General features: G+C 49.9%; 1 protein-coding gene across 3 annotated transcripts; it reads right to left on the bottom strand.

The window, feature by feature from the left end:
• Positions 1 to 599: 599 nt before the first annotated feature.
• Positions 600 to 25,253, bottom strand: CSF2RB (colony stimulating factor 2 receptor subunit beta). 3 transcript variants are annotated; one of them, XM_068969834.1, is made up of 15 exons: positions 25,226 to 25,239; positions 23,532 to 23,611; positions 16,114 to 16,365; positions 15,055 to 15,178; positions 12,331 to 12,521; positions 11,541 to 11,692; positions 11,290 to 11,458; positions 10,618 to 10,753; positions 10,303 to 10,457; positions 8,571 to 8,710; positions 7,455 to 7,617; positions 6,111 to 6,201; positions 5,847 to 5,904; positions 4,919 to 5,025; positions 600 to 4,300 (listed from the first exon to the last, which is right to left on the bottom strand). In XM_068969834.1, exons 3-15 carry the CDS (start codon positions 16,187 to 16,189, stop codon positions 3,190 to 3,192), a joined length of 2,673 nt encoding a protein of 890 aa, XP_068825935.1. In that variant the 5' UTR covers positions 16,190 to 16,365; positions 23,532 to 23,611; positions 25,226 to 25,239; the 3' UTR covers positions 600 to 3,189. The 3 variants fall into 3 exon arrangements, with proteins under 3 accessions (XP_068825935.1, XP_068825936.1, XP_068825937.1); XM_068969835.1 differs by lacking the exon at positions 23,532 to 23,611 and having other exon boundaries at positions 25,226 to 25,253; XM_068969836.1 differs by lacking the exons at positions 12,331 to 12,521; positions 16,114 to 16,365; positions 23,532 to 23,611; positions 25,226 to 25,239 and having other exon boundaries at positions 15,055 to 15,167.
• Positions 25,254 to 25,455: the final 202 nt, after the last annotated feature.

Here is a 25,455-nt window from a genome sequence, read left to right as displayed (position 1 = left end):
GGATCGCGAAGTCAGACACGACTGAGCAACTTCACTTTCACTTTTCACTCTCATGCATTGGAGAAGGAAATGGCAACCCACTCCAGTGTTCTTGCCTGGAGAATCCCAGGGACAGAAGAGCCTGATGGGCTGCCGTCTCTGGGGTCACACAGAGTCGGACACGACTGAAGCGACTTAGCCGCAGCAGGGCTTCCCTGGTGGCTCAGTGGTAAAGAATCTGCCTGCCAGCTCAGGAGACAAGGGTTCAGTCCTTGGTCTGGGAAGGTCTCACCTGCCTTGGGGCAGCTTAGCCTGTGCTCTAGAACCTGGAGTTGCATCTACTGAGCCCATGGGCAGCAACTGAAACCCACACTCTCTAGAGCTAGTGCTCTGAAACAAGAGAGGCCACCGTAACGGGAAGCCCACGCACTGCAGCTAGAGAGAAGGCCAAGCAGCAGTGAAGACTCAGCACAGCTGAAAATAAAAATAAATAAATAAAAATTAAAAAAATCCACATCAACAGCAAAATAATTCTCATCTATTTTTATGAGGAATTCAGTCTCTTCCCTCTGTCTCCACTCTTACTAGAGACTAAACACAGGATGCCCAGTTAGATTTGAATTTTGGGTTACAACGAATCCCTTTATTAGCTTGCGTGTGTTCTTTATATTTCTTTCCCCCAGCCCATCTTTCTCCTTCCCTCACTCTCTCCTGGCTTGTCCTGGGAGTGCCACTTGCTTCTCATTCTGTTACAACCAGCATCTTAGGTCTGATCAAAACTGCCCCTAACTCACTGTGGTAGACAGAAGGCCCTTCTGTTGAACAGAATCCATCCTCTTTAGGGTGTGCTTTCAAACGGCACCCCTGCCCATCCACCTAAACACTTATATACACATTAATGTTTTGTAATAAAAATAGTTTATCACAATTTTTTTCCAAACATTTTGGAATTCACATCTTGGACTTCTCTCTGATGCACATAGGTCCACTTCATTCATTTTGCACACTGGATTCCACCTTAGAATGCACTCAAATGTTGTGATTAGTTTCACTATGGGTGAAGATTTCAACTGTTTATCATTTTCTTCAGCTACAAACAATGCCATAATCAACAGGGATTTTTGTGGATGAAAGAAACAAGAACATTTGCTCTGCCATTTACTAAAACATATGATAAAGCTAGAACAGTCAGGGCAGTGGGGTCCATGGAGAAGACCATGTAATAAAAAGGGAAGTCTAGAAACTGACCAAGTGTATACACAGATTTTCTATATCAGATACACGGATGAAGAATGGGTGATTCCACCAAGGATACCAGAACATCTGGGCTACTTGTCTAAGCTGGCTCTCCATCTTAAATGCATACATTCCAAAAGAATTCCATGCATACAATTTTCAAACACAAAAAGAACCAGAAAAAAAATATGACTTTGGACAAATGCAGCTTTCAATGGGGAAGGCCTTTGTCAAATCTGACACCAAAAGGGAAGCCATGAAGGAGTTCACCCATAGATTCATTCGACCACCCAGACAAGCCTGCATTGAATACACTCAAAAGCGTGATGAACAGAATTAAAAGGCAAACCACAAACTGGAAAAATAAATTTGCACCATCTGTGAAAGGCCAGCCAGAGCTAAATACTTTGTAAAGTTTACTTAGAAAAAAGTGGACATCTGACACAATGAGATCTTAATGAGTTTAGCTTGGGGGGGGGTGGGGGGGCAGAAATTACAAATGTCCAAGAAATAGGAAAATATGTGCAAACATGACAGTTTTGAAATAATGCAAATTGAAACAATTTAATGCCATCTTTTGCATATTAGAAAGGCAAAGATTTAAAAGAACCATGATCCTCAATGTAGGCCAGTCACAGACCAAAAGCCTCTCATAGGTGGCCGGTGGGGGTGGGAGTGGTAAGATCTTTCTGGAGGGAGGGCAGCCAGGAGATCTGGACTATAAGCTCAAGTGTCCATGTCCTTGGGTCGTTTTCCTTTTTTCCTTGTTGAGCAATTCTTTCTGAATTTTCTACGTGGTTTTTGAACTCTGCTCCCCTCTCAAACTTTCCCCGGCCCCACTAGCCTAAGTACAGGAAGGAGATCACTTCAGCCAGCAATCTGCACTGCCCACTGCTCAGATGCAGGGACTAGGGGGTCCCCTGAAACTCCCCAGTCACCTCGAAGAGACTAGCAGTGTTTCCCATGAGTTCAGAACAGTGCTTCCCATGCCAAGTCCACGGGAAGTGACAATTCTTGGAGTGACAGTTGAGGCTCGTGCTTTGCTACCACACCTGGGGTGACAGATGCTTGCTGTGCCCAGGGCTGCTCTTCCAAGTCTGAAACCCCCAAGCCTCCACACTGCCTCCAGCCTCCTGCCTCCAGGCTGGAATCTTGTGCACATTCATGCCTGCCAGGGACAGGCAGAAATCCTCCACGAAACCAGACGTGTCAGCATCAGAAAAAGCTCTGATGGAGACAGGATGAACTTCAGAATGGGCTTAGCCCAGACCTCAAACTAAGTCTAGTGATAAATCAGTGGAAAGAGAAAGAAGACAAAGCAAAAGCAGGAAAACTTAGTAAAAAGGAAAAGGAGACATGAAATGAGTGTGTGTATATATGCTGCCGCTGCTGCTGCTGCTAAGTTGCTTCAGTCGTGTCTGATTCTGTGCGACCCCACAGACGGCAGCCCACCAGGCTCCTCCATCCCTGGGATTCTCCAGGCAAGAATACTGGAGTGGGTTGCCATTCCCTTCTCCAATGCATGCAGGCATGCTAAGTCGCTTCAGTCGTGTCCGACTCTGTACGACCCTATGGACAGCAATCCACCAGGCTCCTCTGTCCACAGGATTCTCTAGGCAAGAGTACTGGAGTGGGTTGCCATTTCCTTCTCTGGTGTGTATATATATAAAGTTCCAATAATTCAGAACTTAAAATAAGTTAATTTCAAAAAACAGTGTGTGTGTGTGTGTGTGTGTGTGTGTGTGTGTGTGGCAGAGAGGAAGGGAGGGAGAGAAGCTTGACCTTGCTGAAGGTCAAGGAAGGAGGTAGATGGTTAACTTATTTTTCTGGTCTCCATCTATTACAACATGGAAGCTTCTCCATGGCTTTGCAGAAAGGACCAGGGAAGGGAGCAGGGGTGGCAGGAGCGCCAGGCAGGGCAGGAGGAAAGGCAGGCCCTTTCCTCTGTTCCCCTCCCTCCAGGTCTACAGAGACTTAGCACACCTGCCCAGGCCTGCTGATGTCCCAGGGGGGCAGTGACAAGTAGTCCTGCTGTTTCAGGGCTTTGAAGAGCTGAATGGCCGGCACCTGGGGAATGGCCTGAGCTGGAGGCTTCTTAGCCTGGACCACCTGATTGAGGTCCCTGATCTCAGGACACGGTCCTGGGGAAGTGGGCTTACTCTGGGGGGAGAGAGGGCCAGGAAGGAAGCAGTAGTCACCCACCTGCTGCAGGACAAGGAGACCCTCAGGGGTAGGGGAGGTGGGGGGCACATCTGCCCGGTGCGGGCCTGGGCTCAGGACAGGGCTGCTGACTCTAGGAGGGGCAGGGCTGGCTAGAGGGGACTGGGGAAACTGGCCTGTGGCTGGAGGGAGCTCCACATAGCCCTCGAACTCTGGTTTCCGGGGAGCTGAGGCTACAGGGGGCCCATCAGCCAGTCCAGGATGGAAAATGGGGCTCTGGTCTGAGGGGAGGTTCGGAGGGGCAGCCTGGGAGGGAGATGGGGCCCCAGTGGGTGGGGTGAATATCAGATCTGGAGTGGTGACATAACCAGAGGCTATGGTGCCATCCTCAGGCCAGCCAGTGGGCAGAACTGTGGGGGCCCTGTCCTTCTGGTCTTGACCACCCTCCATCAGCCCAGGCTCTGGAGGGGCAAGGCCCACCCCTGACTCCAGGGAAGGGCTCCTCTGGGCCCCTGGGCTGGACTTTGTGTTCCCATCCCTGGCCTTGCCCTGCCCCTTCACCTGGGCCAGCGGGACCAGCTGCACCTGCCCCCCTGCGGGCAGACACAGGTACTCCAGGGACCCCGAGGACTGTGGCTTCCTGCTCATGCCTGTCTGTGGGGGCACCTGCTGGCCCATGAGGTCAGACAGGGAACGGCTGTGGGGCGGCCCCAGATAGGGACCGTTGAAGTCAAAGCCGGAAGCCTGGCTCTCAGGCCTGCTTGAGGGGGCAGCCAGCCCTGTCGGGGGGCTGGGGGGCTGTTCCGTGGGAAGGTCCGAGGCGGTCAGAGTCATGTCAGGCTCTGATGATGAGTCACAGGCATCTTTAGGGTCCTCTGTGGTGAGAGGTGACACCTCGCTGTGCCTGCAGTCTACAGGGAATGCCCTGTGGGGAGAACAGGGGCAGAGATGCTGGGACCTCCTTGGACAGACGTCTCAGCTCATGGCAGAGGGGGTAGTGGGACGAGAGGCCTGGCCACACCCACAGAAAACTCAGAGCAGGGCAGTGTTGGGGAGCAGGCCCAGAGCAGGAAACCAGATGCTCCTCAGCCTCCCCATGGGTCTGGCCCTCCAGCTTCCGTGCTCTCATTCAAGGTCAAGGACCCCTCCCACCCTCCGCTCCTTGCTGTCACCCAGCTTCAGGCCCCAGGTCAGTGTCCAGCCTGGGTTCAGTCATCTCTCACATGAGGGTTAGTGGCAAGCTGGTGGCTCTGATGCTGAGGCCATGAAGGTTCACAGACCCTCTGCCACCCAGTGGAGCCGAGGCAGTGTGGGGTCTCCCTGGGCAGCAGGGTGAAGGGGGGTCATCTGCTCCAGTCTCCTGCCTCCAGTCAAGTCTGAGGTCTGACCCTCGCTAACCTGGGATGCCTCCTGCTTTAGCGCCACCAGCCTCCATGGATGTCTTCAAACTGAGGCCCAGACCCAGGCCACCTCCTCCAAACCTCTGGTGTGCAAGAGGGGGCCACCCTCCCACCACCCAGGGATCCCCTTGGCCAACACTCACCCCTCCAGGAGCTGAGGGCAGCTGCTGCCCCACGGCCCCTTCTGTGGGCGGCTTCCACCACCCAGGGTGGCCATGCTGTCTGGCAGCCGGAGTCCAGCACTCCCGTTCTGGGAAGAGAAAGGGCATTTGTATCTCTGGGAGTCAAGGTGCTCCAGAAGGTGCAGATGGAAGGAAGGCCTTGAGGATGGTAGAGATTCAGGAGCCCCCAGAAGAGGCAGATTCTCAGTACCAGCAGGACGGCCTCCTGACACTAGGAGATGAGGCCAGAGAGGGGCTGGGACCTCGCCGGGGTCCTGGGTCTTCTGAGGACACTATCTGGACTGTCCCTGCTCCATGCTCACCCCAGCCCCCTCTGCACTGCCGTGAGACCCTCCCAAGGCAGCTCTGGCCCCGTGTACTTGACCAAAGGGTTCCTGTTCCCCAGGGTCCTCTCAGCCTCCTGCGATGTGCCCCAGACTCACCGCCCTCCCCACTCAATTCCCTTCTCAAAGGAGCCTCATCTCCACCCACCACATGCCTTCTGCCTGCTGTGGCCTCTCCCACCTGCCACCACCCTGCATCCCTTAGAGCTCAGCTCTGCCGTTCTGTCCTCGGAAAACCACTCTGCCTCCCACCATCCACCTGCCCTCGATGTGACTACGCCTCTCCTGGAGCCTCCCAGGGACCAGCCCCCCATGCCAACCCTCCCTCCTATCCTAGGTTAGTCCCCACCGGCAGGGCACCCTGAGCGTCAGGGGAGACCAGGGGGTCTCAGCACTGGGCTTGCGGGCTGGCCTGGCTCTTAGAGCTTCCCAGCCCCTTCTCTAGCCGCCTGCACCTCCAGCCCCACTCAAAGCCCACAGGAAGGGGAGCAGGACGCGGGCATGGGGACATGGGCGCAGGAGCACGCGAGCCCCACACTTCCGCTGCCCTCACGGCTAGCTCCTACCTGGAACAAGTGGCTCTTGCTGGGGTTGGGGATTTTCTCCTCCCATTTCCGGTTCAGCCTGAAAAGACAGCAAAGGGGTGACTGCTGCCCAAGACCTCCGGGCAGCTGCCTGTGCTCACGTACGGAGGTGGAATTGAAGCCCAGGGAGAGCTCAGATTTGTCCAAGACCCCATTGGGAGCGGGTGAAAAAGCAGTGACAGAGAGTGACCCTGGCATCCTCTAGGGCCCTGGATAACACTCTCCCTCCTCTTGGAGTACCCTTACCTGTACCCGTAGACACCACAGAAGTGCAGGACTGGAAGCAGGATTAAGGTGCTGATGACAAGGATGAGGGCTAGGACCCACATGGGTAGCACTTCAGGAAGCCAGAAAGGAAAAAGGATCATTAGCATCCAGGGAGGGAAAGGGCTGGAAACTCAGAAGACGGGGTGTAGCTGCTTCCTTGGGGTGCAGAGGAGAGGAGGCCAGAAACTGACTAAGAAGAAGGGGGCCTTTGTCTGAGCCACCCACAATGTTGGCTTGGTGGGAGGACACAGAGGGTTAGATCCTGGCCAGTAGCAGGAGTTGCTATGGGAGGGCAGCAACTGTGGCCAAAGGCAATCACAAGGGACTTCCCAAAGGAGGTGGCATATAAGGTGGTCATCAAGAACACGGACAACAGGAGGCAGAGATGAAGCAAGGGGTGATGGTGGAGGAACCATAAAATGCAAAGTCCCATCAAAGACTCTCTCAACTGTCCACTTGGGCTTAAGCCCCTTACTGGCTGGGCCCCTCCAGAACTCCGCTGATCTCTTTCCCTTAGGTCCTGTGGCCCAGTTCTCCTTTCTGCTTGGTTGAGGTCCTCTCTCTGGGGCTCTTACCCTGACAGTTGGCTGGGACTGGGGACCTTGTTGCAAACACTTTGTCCTCTTTCTGCAGCCACCTCCTGGACCTTGTCCTATACTTGTCTCCTGGTGGCCACCATGGTGATAGATAAATGAAATTAACAAAAGTAGGAGATTGAGAAATCAGACCAAAGCTTTCCAATCTCAGGCCCCAGTCTGTAGTTCCTCAGGCTGAGTGGTCCCTGAGTAGTAGCTTCCACAAAGGCTAATGAAAGCATGCCTGTGTGTGTGTGTGTGTGTGTGTGTGTGTGCTCTCAGTCATGTCTGACTCTGTGTGAACACATTGACTATAGCCTGTCAGGCTCCTCTGTCCATGGAATTTCCTAGGCAAGATGGAGCAAATTGTTATTTCCTATTCCAAGAGATCTTCCTGACCTAGGGATCAAACCCGTATCTCTTGTGCCTCCTGCATTGGCAGGCGAAGCTAATTCTTTACCCTTGCTCCACCTGGAAAGCCAGTAGAAGCCTGGGCCATATTAATAGAAGGCTAAGGTTCAGTCGCAGGGAGACCTGTTGGTGAGACGTGCTCTCTCCTCTGTCCTCTGGAGACCTTGCCTGCAGTCTGCATTGCACACCAGGAGGTGTAATTTTCTAAGCCCTAATGATGCCTGGGAGGGAAGGATGCTATTCTGGGGTGGGGTTACGTCTCTGTGTTCATATCCTCCCTGTCTTCTGCCCAGCAGGGCTGAGCCAGGAGGGGTGAGGCGGAGCGTGGCAGACCTACCCCAGTCGGTGTCCCAGGACCTTGCCTCACTCCACTCGCTCCAGATCCCATTGTAGTTCCCCGGGTCGGGTTTTACTCTCACTCTGGCCTGGTACCGGCTGGCGGGCTCCAGAGGTGGCAGCGACATGGTGTGGGCATTCTGGAAGTCCTCTGTCTTGGTGTCCTGCAGGAGCAGGTGTGTGAGCAGGAGTCTTGAGGTCTGGGGTGCGTGGGCACAGCTACGAAACCCTCCCGCCTCAGCACCCCAGCCTTCCTGCTACCCATCAGTGCCCAGCTTGCAGTCACATCCCCAGATCTGAGCAGCATCACCCTCACCACGGAGGACTGCACTCCAGAGGGACGGGACCAGGGAGCACCTCTTGTACTGAACTCCTGGCACACATGACAACATCGGGGTGCAGAAACCCTGAGGAATCATCATGCCCCCCTCACCCTCCCAGCTCACCTTGGGGCAGCCTGGACCCCAGATATGGTCTCCCTTGGAGTGTGGTGCAGGGTGACCGAAACCTGGACCATCAAACAGATGTTCAGGAGCCCAAGGACCACTCCCAGCTCCACCACTAACCCACTTCCTCCTGGCTTCAGTTTCCCCATTTCTAGCCGAAAATTCTGGGGCTGGCTCTGAGGTTTCTGGTCTGCCCTCTGTGGAGCCCCAGGTTCTGTCCACAGGCCCCAGAGGCTGCCTGAGGGCCGGGGCAAGATACTGAGCCCCGGGCTGAGGCCCTGCCGGCCTCCCCAGGAGCTGCTCTGCTCTTAGCAACTGCACATTTGCATTCTGGATGAGAGTCTTATGAAGAAGTGTCACCTTATTATGACTTTTGAAAACCCATCCTCCAGCTGCCTCTCAGCTCTCCCCCTCCTGATGTCTATGCCCCCTTTGCAACTCAGGGTCATGTGTACATTTTGGCCAAGTTCACATCATCTCTGTGAGTCTCAGTTCCTTCACCAAAGGAAGAGACAATGAGACTGCTCATTGGAGTGACCGCCAAGTCCCAAGACCCTCTCTGAGGCTGGTCACATGCTGGGAGCCAGGCATCCGGCAGGTGACATTTTCCCAAGTGTTGTCTCACTGCCCTTTCCTCCCCTCCAGGCCCCTCCCTGGGCACAGGCTCTCACCTCCCATGAGGCTCCTTCTTTCTTGTACTGGACCTGGAAGATGCAAGCTATGTGTGAGTAGCTCATTTTTTCTTCTTTCCAGTGCAGGATGTAGCCATCTCTGCCTTTGGTCACGTTGAGGGTTGGGGGAGCCATCTGGACTGGAGGGAGGAAAACTTTTAAGGCCTATTGTTTCTAGTATTCCTCCAGTGGAACATTTCTTGTGTTCCGTGCTCATCACAGGTGCTCTCTCCACTAACCCAGGACCCCAGATCCCACCCATCTTAGGGTCTTTGCACCCCGGTTTTACCATGTCATCTATTTTGACCTGAAATGCCCTTCTCTTGGGAGATGTTAATATACACTTGTTTTGTGGTGAGGTGACCAAAAGTATGGGTTACCCCTAGTATTTAAATAGAAATAAATGTACTGTTAATTTATTCTAATCTAGAGTATTGACACTGTTCTAAGCATTATTATACATGCTAAATTTATATGAATAATTTCACTCAGTTATAACAACTGGATGTAGTAAGTACTCTGAATCTGTCCACTTTTCAGACAATTGAGCCCCACAATGATTAGGTAACTTTCCAAGGACAGGCAGCTATCAAGTGGTAGAGACAAAGATTGCATGGAAGATCCCAAACAATAAGTAGCGGATTTAAACCCAGGTAACTAAGACAAATCAGCTGCTGTCCCTGACACACACAAGAGATTGGGAAGAAGAACTTGATTATCGAGAAGCAATGCAGGAGTTTCCTCTGCATGAGGTCCTCGCTATGTAACAGGAACTGGGGAGCTTAGCCTGCAAGGTATGGCAGCCTGCCCCTGGTATGGCAGCCCACTCCAGTACTCTTGCTTGGAAAATCCCAGGGACGGAGGAGCCTGGAAGGCTGAAGTCCATGGGGTCGCTGAGGGTTGGACACGACTGAGCGACTTCACTTTCACTTTTCACTTTCATGCATTGGAGAAGGAAATGGCAACCCACTCCAGTGTTCTTGCCTAGAGAATCCTAGGGACGGGGGAGCCTGGCGGGCTGCCGTCTATGGGGTCGCAGAGAGTCGGACACGACTGAAGCGACTTAGCAGCATCAGTACCCAACATAAGAAGTAAATCACAGATGAATTATTATTAACTCTGAAAATATCAATCTGGGGAGGACTTTGGAAACTTAAAAAAGAAAAATCCAATCTGGGAAAGAAAAGGAAAAATCGGTGGGAAGACCAGGAGGTCATGGGCAGAAGTAGGAACTTTTGAGCAACTGAGAAGTTGGAGGGGAAAATAAAGTGAAAGTGTTAGTTGCTCAGTCGTGTCTGACTCTTTGTGACCCCATGGACTATAGCCCACCAGGCTTCTCTGTCCATGGAATTCTCCTGGCAAGAATACTGGAGTTAGTAGCCATTCCATTCTCCAGGGGATCTTCCCAACACAGGGATTGAACCGGGGTTTCCTGCTTTGCAGGCAGATTCTTTACCGTCTGAGCCACCAGGGAAGATAGAGCTAAAAGACTGAGATCAGAGGTGTTTAATACTGATATTCTTGAGGAATATCAGTTGCATCTTCCTTCATGTTATTTGTCATTGTTGCATTATTGCTTCTTGAGAACTTCCAGGATAGACTGGAATCATTTTTGTTCCATTTGTCTCCCTAGGGTATATCATTGAAATTGACACACATGAAGTCTGGACCATGAGGAACGAAAGAGTGCTGTTGGGAGATGCTCCACACAGAAGGCTAGGGGCAAACTCACTGTTGTCTGAGCTCTTTATAAGTTTCTCTTCCATCTTTGGTCGAACAGAGACGATGTACTGGCTGTAGTTCCTGGGGTCAGGCACAGGAATCTGGCATCGGTGCCGGATGTAGGGGCTGCCAGTCTCCTTCTGCACAGGAGAGCATTCTTCCTCCCTGAGGATCACGGCAGAGGTCAGGGCAGGGGGAGGCAGGGCTATGTGAGGGGTGAGACCTCAGGGGGAGCTGTGGCTTCTGCTGGGCTCCAGGGGCAGGAGGAGGCCTGGAGAGGGTGAGGCTTAGAGGAGGGGAGGGGACAGAGGCAGGGAACACTCACTGCGCATCAGGGCCGGTCTTGTAGAAGAGGGTGAAGGAGACAGAGCGGGTTACCTCGGACCTCACTTCCCAGGTGCAAGTAAGCAGGGCGGCCCCGTCAAAGAAGCACTGGAGGTTCTGAGGCTGGGCCTCATCCCCTGGGAGGGAGAACAAACCCTCCTTCAGTCCTCATTCGTTCATTCCTAGCCTTCAGTGGGCTCAGCATGAGACTCGTCACAGAGAGATTGTGGGGCTAAAAACATCAGGGGTTAAACTCAGCCTGACCTGCCAGCCGTGTGACCTCAGGTCAGAGGGTGAATTCTGTGAAACTTCACACCCCCTGTGCAAAATGGGGAGGATCTCTCAGCCTCGGGGTTTGGGGATTTATTAAATAACACCGTCATGTTGCTGTGTCCACATGTCGTGCAGCCCTCATGAAAACACAGCTGCCCATATGCCATTGTGATTAAATTGTAATTGTTCCTCCACAGAACGTGGACAGCAAACTGGGGCCTGGGGGTGAGTCAGATGCAGCCGCTGCCTCTGCAGAGTCACAGTAGGGATGGGGTGGGTCCAAGGAAACCACACTGAACACAGAGCACCCGAGGATCCTGTCGTGTGGACAGTGGACTCCTGTCCTGGAGCTGTAATGAGCTCCCCTCTCCACAAGGGAGCATTGTCCCAACTCTGTCACCTGGCTGGGAGTTCCAGGAAACCTCCTGGCTCCACTGGCTGGGTCGTCCTGAGAGCCCCGAGCCTGGGGCCAGCCTGGTGCACACTCGGGCCACGTAGGTGCTGCTGGGCAGGAGGTACTTTAGCTCCAAGATGGCCTGGGGGGACTTGGAGTGGATGGTGTGGGCATCCTGGAGGGGAGAGGGGCTGTTTGAGCAGGGCCGGCTGGGCCGGGTACCTGTGGGTTTGGGGCACAGTTGGTGGGCTCCCTACCTCCCAGGAGTCCTGAAGCCGCTTGTAGGCCACCTCAAACTCCAGGCTGGATAGCCAGTGGCTCTGGAAACCCTCATGGGCTATCTTCCAGGACAGCAGGAGACTCTCCGTGGTAGTTGTGACGCTGAGGTCCTTGGGTGTGGGGGGCTGCACTGGAGGGACAGGAAGGAAAGGGTCCCTAAGGGGCTGGATGACTGTGCGGGAGGTGAAGGTCCTCTGTGGCCCATGTGTGGATAGGCCTGGGTCCCAGGCCAGGCACTGCTCCCACTGGCTGAGTGACCTTGGACAGACCCCTCTTCTCCATGGACCTCAGACTGCCTTCTGCTAAATCGTGGGGATTCAGCGTGAACATGAATGAAGCTGTGCAGATTCCTAGGCCTCAGAACATAAACTCCATAAAAGGTGCTCAAATTAAACTCCAAAGGGAGCTGGCTTCCTTCTGTCCCCACGGTCCACGAGGTGGCCTGTGTGGCCACCAGCAGAGGGCACTGTGACTCCTGTAACTCCCTCTTCAGGCCACACTTAACTAGTTCCTCTGCCCAGGGTCATCCTGCACCTCTCAGTACCCAGCAGACGTGTATCCTTCTCCGGAAACTTCTTGGGTCCTCTCCCCAAGGCAGAATCCCTTGTTCCTTTTCCTGGCCCACCACACCCTTTGTATGGTCCTTACAACCCTGGAGGATTAGATGTTTCCACATCTGCCTCCCCAAGTAGGCCAGGCACTTGTGGACACTCCAGGGTTCTCTGTCCTCACAGGGGACTACGCTTGGCCAGGGACCCCAGGCCTTACCATGCTGGCTCAGATTAACGGTGAGCTCAGTGACCAGAGGCTGGTCCGGTTGGAATGAGAAGTAGTCATAGTCGGCAAGGACAAAGTTTCGGTAAGGAATAACACATTTTCTGGGTACACAGCCAGGACAAGGGCTGTTTAACCAGGGCTTGTCGTCACTAAGATTGCAGGACACTCGCTGTGGATGGTCCCTGCCAGGAGAGGATAAGGTTAGCCGAGAGAGAAGAATCACTCACTCACAAATATTAATGGGTGGTTCCTACGTGTAAGGCTTTGTTTAGTACCAGGGAGCCTGGCAGGAAGCAAAACACATGCAAATCCCTGTCTACAGTGCAGACATCCTAATAGAGGCAGACATACACAGAACAATGAAGGAATGATGTCACATGTCAAATGGAGAGAAGCGTACATAGACAAGTCAGGAAGGAAAGAGGTGTGAGCAGGCCAGAAGGGCTGGCCTGGGGATACGATTTGAAGTAAAAGAGGCAGGGAAGACCTCTTGGAGAAGGTGACATCTGAGCAGAAACTTGAAGATCAGGGAGGGAACCATGCCAAATCTGGGGAAAGAGGATTTCAAGGAAAAGGAACAGCAAGTGCAAAGGTCCTGGGGTAGGCATAGGTTTGGGATGTTGTGTGACTAGGCAATTAACAGTGCATGCAGAGTAGAGATGTGAGGGTGGGAGGTCCAGGAGCCTAGCAGAGTGAGGTTACAGAAGGCCAGTGCTTAAAGGGAATGTAAGGAATTTTGAATTCACTGGAAGTGAGGAAAAATGAGAGTTATGAGCAAAGGAGTGCTGTTTTGACACACATTTTGAAAGGATTCCTGTGGCTGCTGAGCTGTGGATAGATTGACTTGGGTTGCGGGGGGTGGGGGGCGGCAATACTGGAAGCAGAGGGACAAGTTAGGAGGCTTCTGGGCTATCTCAGTGATAAGAAGTGGTTTGAATCAGGTGTTAGCCAGATTCACTTTCTATTTGAAGATGAAGTAGATCACATTTGCTGATGGATTGGACATTGCGGTGAAGAAGGAAAGGAGGGAAAGGAGACTGGAAAGCAAAAAATAAAAGACTGCCCCCATTTGTCTGGCTTGAGCCCCTGGAAGCTCCCCTTTGGTGAGCTGAGATGGGAATCTAGCAAAGGGGCTGTCTTTGGGAGGCAGAGCAGGAACTTGCTTAGGACACTTGAAGTTAAAGACTATAAGGGACAATGTGGACAGGCAAGTGCACCTATGGTTCTGGAACTTGGGGAAAGGTCCAGGCTGGAGAGAGCATGTCTGGGTCAGAGCCATAGTCTGGGGCTGGGTCTCTGCCGCTGGACCCAGATGCAAGAAAGTGGAGGTCCAAGAGCCCTGGGACATCGTCCCCTTCAGAGTAGGGAACAGACTAGGAGACAGAAAAGGGCAGGCCAGGGGGACGTGGGGAAGGGCCCGGGTGCTGGCCAGGGTCAGGGAGGGAGGTGCCATGGTGCCTCGTGCTTAGGCCCAGCCGGTCCTTGTCAGGTGCTGCCTGCGGGTGTGTGGGGAGAAGGCCAGGACTAACCACTGATTTTCACCAAGTGGGCATCACCGACTCCAGCAGGAGCAGTTTAAATGGCCTGCTGGGGGCAGCAGAGTCCTGGGAGAGTGGGCTCTGGAGGAAGTACCTGAGAGGCACTGGAAACAGGGCTCCAGACCACTCTTTAGAGGAGGCTTCCTCAGAGGGAAGCAGAGAATGGACAGCCGGGCTAGGAGACTGGACTTGCGAGGCCCTGAGCTGCAGTCTGGTTGGCATCTGTAAGTGGATCCTGGGACAGGGTCCCTCCACAGCATGGGGACAGTGGAGACTGGGATGGCAGTGATGTCCTTGAGCAGCAAGACCAAGTGGGGCCCTGGCTCTGGCCTCAGACAGGCCTGGGACAGGCCATCACTGCCGGGAATATCCAGGGAGGTGGAAGGCCATGGTGGGGGGAGGTGCTGGGAAGCTTCTCTTCTGGTGTCCCAGTGCAGGAGGAGGCAGGCCACAGCTGAGGATGGGGGATGGGGGCAGTGGACAAGGAGGATGGAGACTCTGGGGAGAGCAGGGGAGAGAGTGTAGGGGCAATGATGCTGTGGAGCAAAAGCCCTTCTTCCAAGGGGAGGTCATCAGGGGTCTCCCCAGACCCTGTGATGCCTGCCGTTTAATTATTTCCATTATGGTGAGTTAGACTATCACCGGATCCCAGAATGGTGGGAGTACCTTCCCAAATGGGCTATGTCCTGGAGACTAGGTGAGGCGAGAGGAGAAGCCCCCACTCCAGAGGCAGCAGGGCCTGGGGGAGACATGGTGCTTAGCCTTGCAGGCTGGACACAGGACACTGGTCCTGCTAAGGCCTTGAACCCACTGTGTGGCCAGGGGTAGAGACCTCACCTCTGCAGCCTCAGTTTCTCCATCTGTGAATTGGGCATCATGTCCATGTCCTGCCAACCTCATAAGGAGGACGAACCAAAATTGACTTCTGCTGATTGATTTTGTTCAATTGTGACAAAATAAGAGATTATCACCATCATCAACAATATTAACATCGGAGGTTCTTCCCCCAAACTGGACATCAGACACAAGCCCCTGGGCCCGGCAGGCTGCCTGATGGGTCGGGAGCTCCTGGGCAGGAGTTTCCCATCCCTACCTTCTGTCCAGCCCCAAACCCCTGGCACTGCCCACACAGCAGTGCCCCTCACTGCCCTCCAACCTTGGGCCCTGCCTCACTCACTCCTTGGGCCTGCGGTAGAGGGTCACGTTGACCAGTTGCTGGGCATCCTGGGTGTCTGCCCACCTGCAAATGATGCGGCTGGTGTAGTCATTGTGGCAGCGCAGGGTCTCCAGAGGGATAGTCCCTGCCAGGGAGGAAAGCAGAAAGAGGGTCACACCTTCCCCCTTGTCGCCACCTCCTGGGTGCACAGCACTGCAGAGAAGTCTCCCAGAATCCGGTAGAGGCTCCTAGAGCCCAGGCAAAGGTCCCCAGGGACCATGGCAGGGGCAGAGGCAGCTGTCTCTGCAAGTGTGCAGGTGTAAGGGAGCCAGCTGTGGACCCTCCTGTCGGGAAAAACACAATATTCTAGTTGATTCACAGCATGTGTCCTGAGCCCCTGCCTTGCCCTGCTCCTGGAGAAACAGAGTCCCTCCCACTATAGGCGGGCACATGCATCAGACACAGGCCTTTCCCCTGGGCCCCCCGGGTGGGTGCAGCCTGGGAGCAGAGGCACAAACCCACCCCTAAGGGCCCTACTCTGGGACCTCCCCACCCTACTCTTGGATCAGGCCCCACTAGGCCTGATGCTTGGAAAGTGGAGTGTGGTTCTCAGAGTTATCAGGGGAGCTGAGTTCTCTGGGAGCCCTTGGAGAGGGTGGTCAGTGGCCTGAGGAGCCCAGGGTGAGGGGGGCATCTCAGCAGGGCCTTGAGGCAAGAGGAGAGACACCCCCCCACACCCTGGCTGAGGGTCCCCAGGAGCAAAGGTACAGAGGTGGGAACTGGTCAAGACCTCCAGGTGCTGAGTGTCTGGGGGGAACACAAGGTCAGACAAAGGACTGGAATGGCCAGCCAGGAGGTTAGAGGTCTGGAATGCCACACTGGGAAATGTGGACAGAGAAGCCACACAACCAGAGAGGGTCTTTACAGGAGGCCAGAGAAGAAGGAGTGGGAGTGTAGGGGGAGGGAAGGGAGGCCTGCAGGGAAAATCAGGGGAGAGAAGAGATGGGGAGGAGGACGGAAGTCTGGGGCTCTCGGTTCTGTGGCCCGGCAGTGAGAAGGGGTGGGGGCGATCCGGCTCACCTTCAGCCCCTGTTGTGCTGAGTCCCCAGCAGAGCGCCAGCAGAGCCAGGGAGAGCAGCCCCCGGGTCAGTGTCATCTCGTGATTCAGCTCTGGAGAACAGGTGGCCCGCTCGGGTGGGTCCAGGTCTGGGCAAAGTGTGGGCTCCTCACTGTCCTGGAGTCTTGTGTTCCTCCTCTGCTGGAGGCTGGGCTAGACCCATGTCATCAGCTCTTGGGAATCCTCCTCTCTCCGGGATCCTGCCTCCTCCAGGCCTGCGGAAGGAATCATCAGCCCATGAGACGTGGCCCACGTGGTAGGGCGGACCCAGGAGCGGCCTTGCTGCCTGGCTGCACCCCCACTGCTGCCTCAGCCTGGCCCTTGGGACAGTCCCTGCTCCTCAACTCAGTGCCAGGGATGTGACCGTGAAGGAGATGCACTTAGTGGCCTCTGCAGATGTGGGTTCCCACTGGGCCACACTGCCCTGGTAATGAGAAAATTCAAGAGGGAAGCCTGGTATTTGATTTTTTCCCCCACCAGGTACTGACCTGGGGGAGTCACTGGGTTTTGGGGTGTGATCCTTCTGTGGGAGTGAGCATGTGCACACACCCTCACCACACACACACACGCTCACGCGTGCATGCACACACACACACACACACACTCACGCGTGCACGTGCGTGCACACACACACACACAAGCCTGGTGCTCTCCCCACCTTGTTCCATTTACCTCATTCCTCCCACACTACCCCCTGAAATGCCAGTTCCCTTTTTTTTCTGCAGAAGGTTGGGGATTTCCTCATTTCATTTCATCCAGCCCCTGGGAAGTACCAGGAAAGTAGAACAGAGAGGACCATGACTCCTTTTCTGTCTGTAAAATTGTCAAAAACTTCACTCAAGCTGCACAGACACATATACCAGAAGCTCTGTTGCTGGGAAAACCGCGGCTCTAGGCTCAGCCAAACTGACTTTCAACACCGGCCCTGTCCCTCTTGTGCTGGCGGCCTGGGCTGACTTTTCAGTGCCCTCTGAACCTCGCTCTCTAAACCTGTAAAATGGGCCCAACCCGACGTATCTCACGTGAGATCGTGAGAGAGAGCCAAACTTGATGATCTTTGTGGGGTGATTAGTCCAAGAAATGCCTGGGAAGGAAGAGTGGGTTTGTCTGGGGCTGGGGGAGAGTATTTTAGCTCCTGCAGGGGAGCAGCGCCTTGGCAGGCAAAGGAGAGTCTGCCTGAGCTGGTGCGGCTTGCTCTGCCTACCTGGAACTCAGCTAAAAACTCAGAGTTTCTCTTTGGGTCTTACCACAAATGCAAATTCCTCACATGTAAAGAGGTTAATTCTTCTGAAAGTCAGTTATAAGTTTAACACAACTCTAATCAAAACTTAACAAGATTTTCTTTCTTTTTGGCAGGAATTCACAAGGGGAAAAATATGTGTGAGGACAGTTAATAAGACTTTAGAAGTCTCATAGAAAAATGGGTCTTCCTCAGTGGCTCAGCAGTTTAAGAATCTGTCTGCAATGCAGGAGACACGGGAGACACCGGTTTGATCCCTGGGTTGGGAAGATCCCCTGGAGGAGGAAACGAAAACCCACTCCAGTATTCTTGCCTGGAAAATTCCATGGACAGAGGCACCTGGCGGGAAGTCCAGAGGATTGCAAACAGTCAGACATGACTGAGTGAGTAAGCACCAATAGAAAATAAACTTTTGGTTAACAAAATGGATAGCGGGGAGGGGTAAATTGGGAGTAGGGGGTTAATAGACGATCAGTCCCATCACTTCATGGGAAATAGATGGGGAAGCAGTAGAAACAGTGTCAGACTTTATTTTTTTGGGCTCCAAAATCACTGCAGATGGTGACTGCAGCCATGAAATTAAAGGACGCTTGTTCCTTGGAAGAAAAGTTATGACCAACCTAGATAGTATATTCAAAAGGAGAGATATTACTTTGCCGACTAAGGTCTGTCTGGTCAAGGCTATGGTTTTTCCTGTGGTCATGTATGGATGTGAGAGTTGGACTGTGAAGAAGGCTGAGTGCCGAAGAATTGATGCTTTTGAACTGTGGTGTTGGAGAAGACTCTTGAGGGTCCCTTGCACTGCAAGGAGATCCAACCAGTCCATTCTGAAGGAGATCAACCCTGGGATTTCTTTGGAAGGAATGATGCTAAAGCTGAGGCTCCAGTACTTTGGCCACCTCATGAGAAGAGTTGACTCATTGGAAAAGACTCTGATGCTGGGAGGGATTGGGGGCAGGAGGAGAAGAGGACGACAGAGGATGAGATGGCTGGATGGCATCACAGACTCGATGGACGTGAGTCTGAGTGAACTCCCAGAGATGGTGATAGACAAGGAGGCCTGGCGTGCTGTGATTCATGGGGTCGCAAAGAGTCGAACATGACTGAGCAACTGAACTGAACTGAGATGTATGCTACCATATATAAAATACATAAACACCATAAACTGTACAGTACAGGGAACTATATTCAATAATAAACTATTATAAATAAACTATGTTTATAATAAACTATAATGGGAAAGAATCAAAAGTAAAACAAATACAGATATATATATATGTATAACCAAATCACTTTGCTTTACACTTGACACCTATTAAATATTATAAATCAACTATAGTCAATAAAATAATGAGTTTCCATTCAATAGCAAAATTTATTATAAAGATCTGATAGGTAAAGTAATGGATTTTCACACATGCACACACATGCATGCACACACACAACAAATCAGTAGACATACTGATTAGATGAACTGTATTTCACCAGAGAATGTACTACATGATGAAGAGGAACCACAAATCAGTATTAAGTGATGGAATAATAAAAAGTGTTGAAACAATTGAATAACAACATAAAACATATCAGCCTAAATCCCTACCTTACACAATTCCCCATGTATCAAATCAATAAAAATTTAAATATAGGCAGTTAAATCCTATGAAACTTGCAAACTGTACAACTGGATATCTTTGAACTATTTCAGCTTCAAAGCACCAGAAAAAATCAAAGACAAAGGCTGACAAATAAAAGTGCCTAAAAGTGAACACTTCAGTGTTTTATAAAAATAACTGAACCACAAAGCAAAGGACAAAGTGAAAAATAAATGTTTGTGCCAAAATATGGAGAACAAGTGACTACCTTTATGCTATAAATAGTTCAAACAAATTGATGGCATCCAAGGACACAAGCATAAAAGACCTACATGCAGAGAATTCGTATTAGTGGCTAACAATTCCAAAACACTTACCATCATCTGGCCACTGTTCAAAAGGCTGTGCAGATATTAACCCATCAATGTGTAGGTTAAAATCTCCACTTTGTAGATGAGGAACCTGGTATAGGTCCATGGTGATACAGCAGAAAGGAAAAGGCTGAGACTGTAGCACAGGAGATTGGCTTTAGAATTTGTGTTCTTAACCAGTTATAATAGTGAGTAGCATAGTGTTGTATTTCCCAATTATTGGAATCCTTCATCTCTATTCTGACATATACTGACCCAACAGACACTTCTGTAGATATGCACAGATGTCTGTGCAAAAACAAAACAAAACGTTAAAACATCTTAAGTAGCATGCTCAGAGAGATTTGAGAAATCATGGCCACTTAAGAACAGATTGCTATGCAAAGGACAAATAAACAGAGTTCTTAGCATTTGAAGGTAATTGAAATTGTATTGAAGTTTTGTTGAAGAAATCCATAAAACAAAGAAACAAACACACACCGTAATTCAATAATGGGCCAAATCAGAATTAACACTATAAACTGTCATGTTACAAATGTAGATATTGAAGACAGCAAATAGGCTAGGAAAAGAAAAGTCTTAGAGAAAAATTGAGGCCTCGGAAAGAAATTCAAGAGTTCCAACATCTAGAAGCAGAAGACAGAGAACGGAGGGCAGGTACGGCCGACGGTGTCGGTTACTTAGCTGTCCCCTTTCCCCTTGGTAACAAAAGGTTAGGTTTTACGTAGGTTTCTTGCTGCCGGAATAAAAGATTTTATTTCGTACACTCTCCTATTGCTAGGTGTGGTCATGTGACTAAATGTTGTCCAAGAAGATGTGAGTATAATCATTGGGTGTGTCTTTCAAAAAAAGTTGCTTAAAGGAAGTGGCTCAGGTAGGAGGAATCTATTTTCGCCCTTCTGCTTTTTTTCCTTTCTCCAGTTTGCAGTGATGGCTGGATTTCCAGCAGTCATTTTGAATTATAAGGTTCTTTTGAGTGTAGAAATCATATGCCACAGAAAAAGAGGAACCTCGATACCTCTTCTCACAGTGGACCAACCATATAGTCTGAGTCTGTCTACCTCTGGACATCTTTCATGTGAGGGAAAAAATAAACTTATATGGTATTATGCTACTGTTATCTGGGGGTTTTCCATGTGCAACCAAAGAGATACAATTGCAAATAGAAGAAAAATTCACAGGGCTTTAAATCAGCCAATAATCTACTAAGTTAAAAGCAAAACTCATTTTTAATAGCACCATACTCAGTCACGTACTAATAAACTTTAGGTCATCAAGGAGTAAAAGGCAATTCTAGAAGCTTCCAGAAGTAAACAAATAAGTTATTTTCAGTGAAAAAAGATTGGGTTTGCAAAGTCCTCTAACAAGTAACACAGGACGCTAAATAGATAGTAATGTCTTGAAAATACTGAGAACAAAATATGTTTGAACCTAGAAATATAAAAAGTCTAGCTTACTTTGAAGTTCAAGGGGGAAAAATCATAATATTTTGGAAATGTAAGGACAAAAAGGGCTTCCCTGGTGGCTCAGATGGTAAAGCGTCTGCCTGCAATGCAGGAGACCTGGGTTCGATTCCTGGGTTGGGAAGATCCCCTGGAGAAGGAAATGGCAATCCACTCCAGCACTCTTGCCTGGAAAATCCCATGGATGGAGGAGCCTGATAGGCTACAGTCCAAAAGCTTTCCAGATCTTTTTAAAGAGAGTTACTCTAGCATATATTTCACACAAAAAATAAAAGTTCCAAAAAAGAGAGATAGCACCTGATACTGGAATCAATTTTGAAAAAAGAAACCAATAGGACTTACTGTTAAGTAAAGAAATATTGTTACTGACTTCCCTGGTGGCTCAGACAGCAAAGCGGCTGTCTACAATGAGGGAGACCTGGGTTCAATCCCTGGGTCAGGAAGATCCTCTGGAGAGGAAATGGCAACCCACTCCAGTACTCTTGCCTGGAAAATCACATGGGTGGAGGACCGTGGTAGGCTACAGTCCATGGGGTCGCAAAGAGTCCTGCACGATGGAGCAACTCCACTTTTCAAAGTAAAAACAAATAAATACACAGTAACAACATTGAAGTAAAACTGAGATCATTTTAACACAAGTGTTGGCTATGAGGTTAGAGGTAAAAAGCAGAGATGAACCCAAAGCTTGCTGAGGATCTTGCCTTGTTTTGGAGGAGTATATATATTCTGAGTAAGCCCAAATGCTGATGGAAAATATAAGTTAAATATAAATATATGTGTTTAAAATGTAAGGGTTAAAGATCACTATGAGTGAGGATTAAGCATGGAAACCAGAGGATTACAGGAAGGGGGAAAAGAGAACGAGGAGAGGGAGGAAGAGGAGAGAAAAGCCAAATGCCTTCTTGCTCAAAATAAAATAAACATGCTCACCAAAATTCTCAAACTCATGCAGAAATTTAATGATAAAAATAGCTATTGGAAAAGGTAAAAAAAGGCACAAATTCACTCCAGACAAAAACAATTTCATAGGACAACCTGATGAAGACTTTAAAAAGAAGAATGCATCAACTCTATTTGTGATTAATAGAAATAGATCAACAGACAGATTAAAAGGAGAAAAAGATAAGCTTATCTCGACAGATGCCCTTAAATATTTGATAATACAAAAGCCATTCGTGATGAGACAAAGAAATAAACTTTGGCAAATGAGGAATTGAAAAAAACGTTGGCATTTCTGGGTATGTACTAGAAAACTTCAGTAACATTAAAGTCAACAGAAATGTCAGTACCTTCTGCTTTAAAGTAGAAGGCTGCCTGCTGTTTTATGACATGACTCCTATTTGGGGATCAGCCTTCCCCCAAGTAATCTGTAAATTCAAGACAATCCAAAGTAAGACTCCAGAAAGATTTTCAACTGGCTTAACAAACTGATTCTAGATTATAACAAATCCAACATGAGGGACTTGCTTTATTGGTTAGAAAAACGATGAGTATAATAGTAGACAGATGGAACAGAAAATATTAAGGAAAAGAATTACTTAGGAATTGGAAGTAATAATAGAATTTCAAATCACAGAGAACACATAGTTTGCACACTCAAAATTAATGATATTTAGACAATCAGCTAATCATTTTTTAAAAAGTTAGATGATTACTTATTACCCACACCTCCAAATTCTAAATGGATTAAAGATTTAAATGTCAAAGCTAAAAATGATAAAAGCTCTAAAATATTTCTTTAATCTCAGGGATTGAATAAGACACCGAATCCAGAAAGCTGAAAGACGAAATAATGACAGATTTGACTTAAAATCAATGAATACATTTTTATACAATGCAAGGTATCTTTAAACACACCAAAGAGAAAATAGACTAGTAATCCAAAAGACATATTTTCAACATGTCAATAAATGGTTCATACACGTAATAGATGGACCACTCCTAAAATGCTCCAAATGTATTAATACTCAATACATAAAAGACAACCAACCCATTGAGAAATGTAAAGGACATTTCCATGCACATTACAAACTGGATCCCGAGGGCCTTTCAACACGCGGAAGATGCACAACTTCACCTATCACCAGGGAAAGGAAAAACCCAAGTGAGAACCAGATAATTTTTATCCATTACACTGGACACAATTAAAAGATGGACTGTTTTCTTAAGGAGAAACCAGCGTTTTTATGCACTGCCATGGGATGTGTGTTAGTTCAGCTACTTTGAGGATGCTTTGACAATATCTATTATTATTTCAAATGTGCAGTCTCTTGCCTAGAAGCAATTCTGCTTCTAGGAATCTGGGCTGTAGGAAGACTTTCTCAGGTGTGGAAAACTGGAAACCACCCAAGTGTCTAGCAAGTGTCTAGGTGCACCACGATCGATTGGGTAAATCGTGGTGCACCTATGAAATGGAGCAGGACGCCCTGGTCCTTGCCCACCCTCCACCCCACCGCGTCCTCTGCCTGCCTTTTGTCTGTGGAAAACTTTAGTCAAAGAATAAGTTTAATCAGAAAAGTGAGACATACAGAAGCAAGGGAAAATGGTCGAAAGAGACCAAATAATAATAATGTAATCATTAAGCACAATCAAGGATCTTTAGTGCTTTCTCAAGGGCTATAGATAATATTCTGAGCCATATCCTGTGAGCTGTCTTGCAGATACTAAAACACCAAGATGGAGAAGTTAACTGCATGACCACCAGACTGTACTCACGACATCAGCTGCCACGATTCCGAGAACTGGCCTCAAAGAAATGGGAACAAATGGACCCCGAAACTGAAGGTTAACTGTATCTAAAACAATAACGATGACACTGGTCAGATCACCGATGACCAATTTGAAGATGACTGTCAGAGCTGATTGTGCTGTTTTCTGTATGTAGCCCCATCCCCACCTTCTGTTTATAAAAGCTCTTGCCTCACTGGTTGCCAGTGTGGGGAGCTGGCCTTTGGACAGACATCCACAATGCCCTGCCACCACAGTTGCCAGCATCTGAAATAAAGCAAACTTTCCTTTCCACCAACCTGGCCTGCTTATTGGCTTTTGAACGGCAAGCAGCCAGACCCCATCATGCTCTTTCAGTAACACCTAAACTGATAAATGTCGTGTATCTCTTAGGGCTAATTAATGAGTCACATCTCTCCACCTTATTACAGAATGTTGTCCAAAACGTACTACTAAGTGGAAAACTGAGCCATAGGGCAACATGTATGTAATGTACTCCCAATTTTTAAATTTTTAGCAAAGCATAGATCCATGGGTTCACTTTAATATTAAGTACATTCATTTAAGAACTCAAGAAATATCCTGTGATGTTAGTGGATATAACACAACATAAATAAAACTAATGAATGAAAAAAAGGGTGACCCAAAATTAGCAGGACAGATTTTACCTGTTATTAAACCCTTAGAAAGCAAGGAGATGATAAGCAGAGAAAATTAGAATCCGTTTATACAAAAATGTAACAGCGAGGTGTCTAAAGACTAAACATTGCACATTTGCAACTTGTTGCTGTGGGCTGCCTGGCAAGCCCCCTCAGGCTCTTATCTCAGTGGGGACCCAGAGAAACACCTGCCTTCCCATCCAGAGGGCAAGTGCACACCTGGACGAAAACACCCCCAGATGCCCACCACCTAGCCAACTCACTTCAGTAGCAGGCATCCACAGCTGGGCCCAAACCCAACTAATCGACAGTGGTCAGGGCAGAGTACGACCATAAAGAAAACATTCTTGGAGGGCGGAAGACATGTCTCTAAGTAAGTAAGGAACCTACTCCCTTCTTATCTTCTGACATGAGCTTCTCAACCCACACCAATCTAGGTCTGAGCACAACAAGGTTCCTGGCTTCATCATCTGCCTCCAGTATCTCTGCATCCCCGTGGACATTCACACATGTGTCTGCACGCACACGAATGTGTGTGCATGTGCGTGCATGCACACACTTTTTCTAAGCCAGGATGTCAGAGACTATCGGCATTCCCGTGTTCCAGACATGAGACAGAAGCCCAGGACAGGATGTTATCACTGCCACCAACTTTAGTGACACCTTAGTGACAAAGTAAAGACAACAGAACACAGCTGTGTGACTCCCAGGCCTGAACTCTCTACCGTCCCAGGCATCTTCCCCACTGACAGGACAGGCGGATCCACCAGTGAGGACTGGACCCCCAAAGCCCTTCCCCCAACACCTAGGCTGGTTGGTCCCTGCTGTCTGTCTCCTCGTCCACTGGCTGCCCAGGAGTCTGGGTTCAGATTTTTCCAAAAGGCCAAGCCCTAACCTCCCAAGTCCCTGGGGCACACTTGCCCACTCAACACCCCCAGGCTCTCACTGTCCTTCCCATCCCAGACTGCCACACGCCCCTGCTCCCGACCCCGCCCTTCAGCCTGCCCCGAAGCCCACACGTACCTCTTTGTGCCGGGACAGACGGCCCTTCTGTGGTGTCTCCCGGAGGCAGTCAGCGAGCCTCTCAGGCTTCCTATTTATGCTGACGTTGTTAGGAAACAGAGAAGCAGAAAGAGGAAGCGGCAGGCCCTGGCCTCTTTCTGTACAAGCGCCTCTTCACAAGATTGCCTGGCTTCCCAGAACTGTGGACACCAAGATGTGAAGCTTTATTCTGAGCCTTTCTGGCTTTGCCA

The sequence above is a fragment of the Capricornis sumatraensis genome, chromosome 4, assembly GCF_032405125.1.
Source record: "Capricornis sumatraensis isolate serow.1 chromosome 4, serow.2, whole genome shotgun sequence".
In the NCBI taxonomy this organism is placed as follows: Eukaryota; Metazoa; Chordata; class Mammalia; order Artiodactyla; family Bovidae; genus Capricornis; species Capricornis sumatraensis.
Note: the sequence above shows the minus strand (reverse complement) of the source record. Positions and strands in the feature narration are given on the sequence as shown.

Coding starts and splice junctions, on each gene's coding strand:
- CSF2RB (XM_068969835.1), bottom strand. CDS start 16,189: ATGACACTGACCCGGGGGCTGCTCTCCCTGGCTCTGCTGGCGCTCTGC. Junction 10,458..10,617: donor AAGACCGGCCCTGATGCGCA/GTGAGTGTTCCC, acceptor CGTGATCCTCAG/GGAGGAAGAATGCTCTCCTG. Junction 7,618..8,570: donor AAGAAGGAGCCTCATGGGAG/GTGAGAGCCTGT, acceptor CTGCTCCTGCAG/GACACCAAGACAGAGGACTT.